The sequence below is a fragment of the Terrapene carolina genome, unplaced genomic scaffold, assembly GCF_002925995.2.
Source record: "Terrapene carolina triunguis isolate 2854851 unplaced genomic scaffold, T_m_triunguis-2.0 Scaffold227, whole genome shotgun sequence".
In the NCBI taxonomy this organism is placed as follows: domain Eukaryota; kingdom Metazoa; phylum Chordata; order Testudines; family Emydidae; genus Terrapene; species Terrapene triunguis.
The window spans coordinates 2,239,310-2,249,138 of NW_020664578.1; the positions used below are offsets into that span (position 1 = coordinate 2,239,310).

At 42.0% G+C, this 9,829-nt stretch overlaps 1 protein-coding gene across 2 annotated transcripts in view; it reads right to left on the reverse strand.

Annotated features, from left to right (window-relative positions):
• The window catches only part of SMG5 (SMG5 nonsense mediated mRNA decay factor), a 42,792-nt gene extending 35,864 nt beyond the window's left edge, over window positions 1-6,928 (reverse strand). Inside the window, exons 1-4 of one of the 2 annotated variants that reach the window (XM_024203451.3) lie at window positions 6,863-6,928; window positions 3,435-3,533; window positions 2,097-2,220; window positions 65-221 (exon numbers count right to left, since the gene is read on the reverse strand). In XM_024203451.3, the coding sequence (XP_024059219.1) occupies window positions 65-221; window positions 2,097-2,195 (256 nt within the window). In that variant the 5' untranslated portion in view covers window positions 2,196-2,220; window positions 3,435-3,533; window positions 6,863-6,928. Of the gene's footprint in view, window positions 1-64; window positions 222-2,096; window positions 2,221-3,434; window positions 3,534-6,862 lie in introns of those variants that run through there. The other variant, XM_024203452.1, reaches the window with a different exon arrangement.
• Between the last annotated feature and the right edge of the window lie 2,901 nt (window positions 6,929-9,829).

Genomic DNA, 9,829 nt, shown 5'->3' on the forward strand with positions numbered 1-9,829 from the left:
AAGGGGGAGCCATCTGCTTATGACTCTTGCATCAACCAAGAGCGAATACACATCAGGCACTGACCTATCAGTGGGTCGGTTACGTGGGTCCAGTCAATACAGCACTGCAGCTCCAGTTGATAGTGAGACTGAATGTAGAGAAGAAGGTGTTGGTAAAATCCTATGCCAGCAATTAGGTGAGTCCGGTATGCACACTCCAGGGTGCTGCGGCTGTGAATGTGCTGTAGAAAACAGAAAGAGGCAGCCAGGTGAGAGCCTGTTAATGCAGTCCAGTAAGATTCCGGCCGGCAACATGAGTTGCACTTGGTAAAAAGGAGGTAGCTGGTGACTCACCTTTTGCCATCCTCCCTCAATTCACTCCACTTTCCTGCTCAATAACCTAACCAGTACTGTTAATATCTAGTATTTAACAGGTGTAAATATCAAGAAAGGAGAAATTGTTTAGACACTGTACAGAGGTATAACTGGGAAAAATAGACTATTAAGAAATTAAAACACAAGCTGAAAATCAGGAAATGTTTCCTATTTCCATTTTATTCTCCCAAGGGAAATGGTGAAAGATCCATTAGCTTGGGAAGAGAGTGAACCAAATGCTCACAAGAAAAATCATTTGTTGGCTGGAGGGGGAAAACAGACTATATCTAAGAGATGTTTCAGATTTCTAACCTTTATGAATTACCTGACCGCACTGATTACATTGTCATTATGCATTTAGCCACCAACACCCTCAGGTGTATTTAACAACTACCAAAGATAGGTTTCTGGCAATGCAAAATAACCTTGTTTCCAGCAGTAATAAATCAAACCTTCCCTGATCAGCCACACTCAACAGGCCAAGATGATTCTACCTCTAAGAGCAGGTCCATACTGCCAGAAAAGGTGTGTTCTTAACTTGGGTTAAAATAGCAGTGAAGACAGCAAATCAGCTTGTAACTCAGATTAGCAGCCCGTGGAGTTGCACTCAAGATGCTAAACTGAATTAAAAGCAGAGTTGAAGCATCTTCACTGCTATTTTAATCTGAGTTACAAACACACTTTTTTTTTTTTGGTAGTATAGACTCTCACAAGCATCCCACCTAAAAATCAGCAGCGTCAATCTTTCTTCCCTCCTCGGTTCATCTGATTTACTATTGTGGGACAGCAGGGTGGAAGAGCTGTAGGACTTGTGCCCCTAATAGAATCACACACATATACTGTATTTACACACACAACTCAAAGTGAATTCATTTTTTCAGAATATTTCCCCTAACCCTAATTGCTATCTGTTCACAGTGAGGCACTGAAACAAACCAGGACTTTCATTCTATGGCACTACCAATGGCGTTTCACTAGATGGCAAAGATGATCTTGATGCCAACACACAGAGCTGAGAGTCAGGAAATCTGGATTTTGTTCCCAGCACTGCCACAGACTCACTGCAAAAACCCGGGCAAGTCACAACACCTCTATACCTTGCTTTCCTGACCTTTTAAAAAAAAATAAAAAAGAAGGTAAGCATACCCCTTGTGATCTAAACTGTGATATCTGAGCACTTGTTTTCAATACTTCCCTCCACCTCAGAGATCCTATGGCCTCATTCATTAACATGGTATTTGTAAAGAACTGAGGTCCTCAGATGGAAGGCACCAGGAGACCTCAGTTTGCTATAAAGCAGAACCTGTTTTAGATAAAAACCAGTATGGTATTCCAATTAGAATGAAGTTCATTTTACATTCATCTGATAAGATCACCAGGATAATGTGCGTAGCACTATATAATAAAAGTAATTTGACTTTCTAGATTCTCTCTAGCATGAAACTAATCAGCACTTCTCTGGATCGTCACATGAATTGATTCTGACACCTGCTTCACATGGAGATATTGTTCTTATTTTAGAGATGGGGAAACGGAAAGCAACCTAATTTGGAGAGGCACCTGCACCTCCAAGGCCATAATGATTTGCCCATGGTTAGAAAGGAAGTCTATGATAGAGCTAAGATTAAGATTCAGGAGCTTCTGGCTCCCAGTCTTATGCTCGGACCCTGTTTCCAAATAAATTACGCCATTAAAACGTCACACAGCACAAGAATTTCTGGCTCAGAGGCACAGATACCTGCCTTTTTATTCGTTTTAATGAGCTGGATAACTTCATAGTAAACCTTTCTCCACAGCAGTTCCTCTGCTTTTCTCCCATAATCCACCGGATGCAAGAACATCAGCTTCACACACAACTCTCGCAACCTGAGACACAGAGCAGAAAGTTTACCATTCCATTAGCTGCAGTAGCCACTTACATAACCACAACCCCATGAGTTAGGGACAAAGGAAAGCCTGAATGTCATTAAAGGGGCAGCATGGCCACCTAGTGGCCATGCACTCTGGGTCACTCACACTCCAGATTGACAGCAACATGCCCAGCCCTAAGGGAGAGGGGTGGGCAGTCGCTCCCTCTGCTCATGACCAGTCTAGCTGACGCATGGAGCGGGGTTGTCAGTCTTTTGAGGGAGCCGTATGTATCCCTCCTCCTCTGTAAGCAGGGAGCCATTCTTCTGCACAAGTAATAAGATGGCTTGTGGCCTGACAATTCATGGGGCAGCCCACCCCCAACATATACACACCACCGCAAGACCAGAGAGGCAAGAATTTCCCGAGCTCACCCCTCCAGCCACCCTTCAAGCCCTACATGTTGTGGCAGACTCTCCTGCCTAGCAATTCTTTTGAGAGTGGAAGAGGGACATAAATATACTTTATTTTTAAGCAATGATGTGTTCAGAGCTGCACAAGAAGCTTACAGGCTAAAATTAGCTATAATAATTATGCAAATGAGGGAGTGAATGAACATGTACAATTAGCCTAGCACTCTTACCAGCTATTTATCAGCATCCAACCTGCAAGACACTTTTACAGAGAAGTAAACACTAAAGCAAGCCACATAATAAATTTCCACAGCAGGGGAACTAAAAATGCTGTCAGAGTAGCATTTACATAGAATGAAACCTGCACGAAGCACCACCCCCAATAAGCAATCACTTTTAATTATCCCTCTATGGCTTCCAGTACAATTTTTTTCAACCATGAGATAAAGAATCTTCTCTACTAGGCAAGAAGTTTATTTTATTTATTTATTGCTGGAAAATTAAAACAGGCTTCACTTTATATGTATGAAATTCATTCAATACACAGGTATTTTAAGATACTGTAATTATAAAATTATAAAAACAGATCATTAACCGCAATGAAGAGTTATCTGTTTTGTCGGAGTCCCAGTCATAAACCAGGACAACTTTGCGTTAGGAGCTGTACAAACAGAACACACAAAGAGCTAGTGGATACTTTGCTTGACAGGTGCATTACAAATTCAGTTCCCTGTGAAACTGCTGAAACAAAGCCGTGTGTAACTTAGCACATTAGATTTCTCCTACCAAAAATTAAAATACGGCATCTGCCCAACTTACTTATTCCTCAAGCTGATGTTCTCTGGCTTGAACACTTCTTGATAAGCTGCCTTGTTACCAAGAATGAGATCCAGTCTATGAACTGCCTCCACCACCGCTCTGCCAGACAATACAGAAAGAAGAGCTTCAGGATAACAATTCACGTGAGGGCCTTCTATGAGATCCAGGATCTACCCATGATAGCTTCAGGCAGGGAAGAAGGCTGGCCTATTTAATATTATCATTAATGAACTGTACCACCCCATATCACACCAACTGATCTGCTATTTTTGAACAGTTCTATTATCCTTAACAGCTTATGGAAAAAAGAAAGGTCTTATGTAACCAATAAAGTATATGCTAGAGTTCATCTGCTTAGCTACTGGGTACCACTGCCTGATGTGTCAAATATAAAGTATTTTTGCACCAGCAGACTTAAATGAGACAGACTTCTATTGATACACTATTGTGAACTTTTAACCTCTGCAGTTAAAAAAAAAAAAAAAAGTCAAAACAGATTGGTTTTCAGTGATTACAGGAGGGGGTTAAGGATCAACAGTCCTGTATTTCCTGTTCTTTTGTTGACTTGCTGCGGGACCTTGGACAAGTCACTTCTTCACCTTCATTGTGCTTCACTTTCCCCATCATTGTTGTAGTGATTCATTCATTAATAAGTGCATAGAACTTTGAGATCCTTGGAAGAAATGTGCTTCATAAGAGCCAAGTATTATTATGCTTCTGGCAGAACAGTTTAAAACACCTGAATTAAAAACAAAATGTTTTCTCCAAAGCCAGTTGCAACATTGAGCAGGCAACATCAAGTATACCATCAATGCAAAAACTGCATTCATGAGTCACTGCTTGAAACTCCTGGGTCTCCTGGAGAAGAATGCAAACGTGTGTAAAATACAAAGTATGTGATGATTCCAAGATATGCACTAAGCTGACTGGCCAAACCGATTCCATCCAACTGCACCATAATCAAAACCGAGAATCTGGTAAGTATCAACAGCAAACATTAGTAGAGGCAGAAAGCACATTGATTAATACCTAAAAAGGAGTTCAAGAAAGCAAAATTTAGCAATGACCAAGTCAAATCCACTCTATTAATTAGGGTCTTCTTTTTAACCTCTGCCAACCCTATAACTTGACAGCCACTGAACCAGCTATGGTAAACAGCCTATCCACCTCTCTGCATTTCACTCATTCCTCACATCCTCTCTTTAAAATACAGCTCCCAACTCCCCTTTCCTCCATCCTGCCAACAAGCTGCAGGCTATCAACCACACAGGAACTTGGCCTGCTAAACCCAGGGTTGTGAGTTCAATCCTTGAGGGGGCCATTTAGGGATCTGTGGCAAAAATCTGTCTGGGGATTGGTCCTGCTTTGAGCAGGGGGTTGGACTAGATGACCTCCTGAGGTCCCTTCCAACCCTGATATTCTATGATTCTTTCCCACCCAGAAACCTCTTTACTTGTCATTGCTCATCCACTCTGAAGATACTTTAACATTTCCATTGCTGAACTGAGAGATTTTTCTTCGAACAAGAAGCTGAAGATAGACAAACTGTACTGTAAATAAGGGATAAGACAGACCAAATATGGGCTATACAAAGCAGAACATTAGCCACTTCTGCTACCGCCACCCTCCCCCACAAAAAAATCCCCATCGATAGCATAAAGCAAATCACACCACTGAAACTTCCCTGACCTTTTTTCTGTACAGAAATCTGTACAGATGGACGCCAGACAGTTTGTGTAGAGGACTTGCACATAGGCATCTGCAAGCAAGAACATGCAAAGATAGATTCTAATGGGTAGGCTGAAACTACAGCTGTTTCCTTGAAAACTACAGAAGTCAGTACAAGGCAACGGACAGTTTCACATGACGCTCCTTCCGAACAAATCAAGTCTCCTTTACAAATGCACAGGCTGAAAAGTAATCTCAAAAAAAACTTTTCGGGATTCCAGAAAGACAAAAATATCCATCTCACATGACACCCCAAAAGACTAATTTGTCCAATAGATTAAGGATCTTTAACTTAAATTTCTCTATGCCGTTTTCAGCTCGGGGGGGGGGGGGGGGGAGAGACTGAAATGATTCTGTCCCTATACAGAATCATTGTCTGTAAAGTAATGGATTGGGAGATGAAAACATAGCTAATGTCAAAAAAAAAAAAGTTCCATTAATAGAATATTAAGAAGAAAATGTTACATCTTGTCTTGTATTTCTTCATGGCTGAGAATTACATACAAAAGAGTATGTTACGAATACTCCACCACCTTCCACTCAAGGACCTCAAAGCACTTTACAAACTCCAATCCAGCCTCATAATAGCCCTGTGAGGTAGATAGGACACATACACATTTGCAGGTGGGGAAAGAGAGGCACAGAAGCTAAGCAATTCACCAAACATCAAGCAAGTCAGTGGCAGAGTCAGAAATAGAAGCCAGGCGTTTGAGTTCTAGGTCCCCTGCTTTGACCACAGGTAGTAAGCTAGACGGATAAAACTTAATAACTATGAAGATATCATGTAATTGTCATCTTACAATTTTTGTCCTACCATTTACACCTCGCTATAGACTTTACTACCAAAGCACTACAGGAGAATCAAAGATTAATTTGATCAAAACAGAGCTTACTTCTATGTTACATACACTAGCATTTCCAGAAGAGCTCAGAACTGCTGATTCATTTTCCCCCACCCATAGTGAAGGGGGACGCCTTTGAAAGACTCCTTTCCTTCCAAGAATTGGCAAAAATACGTAATCTTTACTTCTGTCAAAGCTGTTGTTTAAAAAGTCACATCTTTTCATGACGTACCAGTCAAATACGAAAACATTGTACTGCCTCCAGTCCAGCCTCGCTCAGTCATAACGACACTTCTCAAAAGGGAAAATTATGTCACTCAGACTACAAGGGTCAGAAACTGAGTAGCAGTGAACACCTGTTTACAAGCAGCTGAACAGACCCTGAAAATGGGATGTTAACTTGTGATGCAGTGTGATGCAAGCACATGTCCTCTTTTAAAAGAAGTGTAAATTAACTATATTTGATGATCAAACATTGACCCATTTGTCCTGCCATTTATTAAACTCAAACTGCTTTATGGATCTCTCACATGGACACACAACTCTGATTATTTCATTGCTGACAGCACAATGGAGTTCATAGGCCAGGACAGAATTGTATTCTTGTATAGGTACCCTGAAAGGGGATCACAAAGTCTTGTGTAAGGATCTACTTAACTAAGCAATAACATGAACACACATGGACATTGCATGTACACATGAAGTTAGGTTAAATAGACTGAGGGGGCAATTTGCCAGAGCACCTGGCAGTATTGCCCTTACTGAGAGTCAAGAAAACCAAACAGATTGTTATTTGGATATCAACAGTATTGCTGGGTAAAAATGGGATCAAATGGTTAAGTAATGAATCTTGCTCACATGCACCAGGGTCGAACCGACTTGCCAAATTTGAAGTCAGGAAAGGTTTTCCTCCAGGGAGTACTTAGTTGGGAACTTCTGGGTATTTTTGCCTTCCTCTAGAGCATAGGGCTGGGAATCATCCATTAGGGTGTATCCCACATGATCAACTTCCTGAAATTGCAGTGGACGGGCACTAGTGGACACTGGTCCTTCCAGTTGTTTTCTATGTTTCTATGGACAAACAAACTAACATTGTATCTGCAACCTAAAAGCCAAAAAAGACAAAAGGAGCAAGATTTGTTTTTCTACAAGATATACACAGCACACTGATCAGAACATAACTCCGTCTGCTCATGGCCTAATCTGACTGACACCAGGGGCTGAGTTACGTTTTGGAGTTAACAAAGTGATGTCATGCCTCACTACATATTTTAACACCTGCTGGGTTTGATCCCTGCTTTCAGCCAGCAGATCAGAACCACAGAGGAAGCAGATCAGATGCCAGTCTGTAAAAAGAACCAAACAGGACATCTCATGCCAAGCAACATGGAAACAATCCAGTGATGAGTCCTCTTTGTCTAGAGGGGAAACTGATCTAACATTTTCTTTCCTTGCCATTAACATTTTGGAATTGGGAAGGACAGCAGAGTGGGTTACTCACATTTATTTATTTAAAACATTACTGATTGGGGTAGCCTTGTGGGAACGAGATGTGTCCACAGGGGGAACTGCAGCCATTGTCTTATTCCAGCTTGTAGCAGTAAAAAATAATATAATGCAGTACAATCTAAAATTGTAGACTACACAAGGTTAATGCAGAGCTGAATGGCTAGTGGTTACTTGGTTGCAATTCTGACTTGCAATCCAGGTGAAACAAGTTTGGTGGTCTCAAATTAAACCACATGTTGTAAACTAACACATAATTTAACCCAATGGACAGAGTTTTAGGAGATACCCAGGACTGGACTAGCTCAGGAATTATACATACTGAAAGAGCCAAATGGAAAAGCTTGCCCACCTCTGCCTACAGCATATTCCTCAATCTCACACAGGAATCTCTGCACTGAAGGAAGGATGGTTTTGTTGTTGAAGAACGAGCCTAGGACTTCAGAGACTTGAGTTCAATTCCCAGCTCTGTCACAAATTCTCTGTGCGACACTAGGCTATGACACGCAGGCCTGGTCCACACTAACCCCCCACTTCGAACTAAGATACGCAACTTCAGCTACGTGAATAACGTAGCTGAAGTCGAAGTACCTTAGTTCGAACTTACCGCGGGTCCAGACGCAGCAGGCAGGCTCCCCCGTTGACTCCACGTACTCCTCTCGCGGAGCAGGAGTACCGGCGTAGACGGCGAGCACTTCCGGGATCGATCCCAGAAGATCGATTGCTTACCGCCGGGACCCAGAGATAAGTATAGACCTACCATCAGACAACAATTACAGCCACAAAGGTGAGCCCATTCATGCACAGTTTAAAGTCTGTATTGGAACGTATAAGACGAGATGAATCAAAGATACACAGCAACACTGGGCTCAAAAGTTTCTAGAGACTCGCATCATAGCTCATGTCCTCAGCTAGCACATGGAATATGGTGAGTACAGTACATCTTCCTGGAAAGCAAGTTACCTGTACATTTTAAACAATCCTACATTTGAACAGAGGAGCAAGATGTGACACTATGCTGTTTAGTGTGCAAGCCATGTTAGTAGACTTACTAGCAATGTGGTAAGAGATTCCCTGGCCAGTGCAGACATCATAAATTCTCTAACAAAATCATGCTACAGGCTTCTGGCTAACATAATTTGGCCTCTCTCGTAATAAGCAGACCTTTTTAAAGGCCAAGCACATAGTTATCTCAGCTATAAAAATACAACAAGCACATAGATGTCTATTGAAATTCTACCTTGGAAGTTTAAATATAAAACTTACTTCCTATTGCCTTGAATACCAGACTGGTATGTTAGTATGGAATGGAGTATTTTACAGTCTGTCTGCTAATACCAAGACCCCAATACATTTCGGCCCTGTAGGCATCTCCTGCATGACAGAGCATCCTACAACGTGGGCAACTAAAACCACTGCTTTTCGCCACACTGTGTGTAATGAAAAACATGTAATTTAACTTGAATGTAAAAGACATGCAATTGTATAAAGATCATCACAGCCACAGATAGGGAAATGCTTTTAATAACCAACCATTCAAAACCGTGGACATTTACACAAGGATCTCAACATGCTTTACAAAGGTAGGCGTGGTTATCTCAATTTTACAGGAGAAGGAAGAAAAATTACTCAGATGGGGAAACTGGAGCAGAGAGGGGCAGTGACTTGGCTGGCCATGGGTATGCAGCAAGTAGAACCCAGGAGTCTTGATTCTCATGCCTGGTCTACACTTAAAATTTAGGTCGATGTAGCTATGGTCCTCAGGTGCGTGAAAAATCCACACGCCTGAGGGTATGTCTACACTGGCACTTTGTCAGCAAAACTTTTGTTATTCAAGGATGTTAAAAAAAAAACACAAACACACCCCGAACAACAAAAGTTTTACCAACGAAAAGCACGGGTGCGAACAGCACTTTGTCGGCAGGAGCACTCTCCTGCCGACAAAGCCACTGCTGCTATGGGGGGTGGAAGTTTTTTGTTGACAGGAGAGCTCTCTCCTGCCGACAAACAGCAGCTACACTGCATGACTTTTAGCAGCACGGCTGTAGCGGCACAGCCTTGTCACTAAAAACTGTGTCGTGTAGCCATAGCCTGAGTCACATAGCTATGCCAACCTAACCCCCCCGCATAGACGCAGCTAGGTTAACAGAAGAATACTTCCTACCGTCGCTTGCGGAGGTGGTGTTCCTACAGCAATGGAAAAACACCTTCTGTCAGCATAGGCTGCATCTACACTCTGGGGTTATGCCAGCATAGCTAGAGCACTGTAGCTATGACAATATTGTCCCCATAGTGTAGACATACCCCCACTCCCTTGAT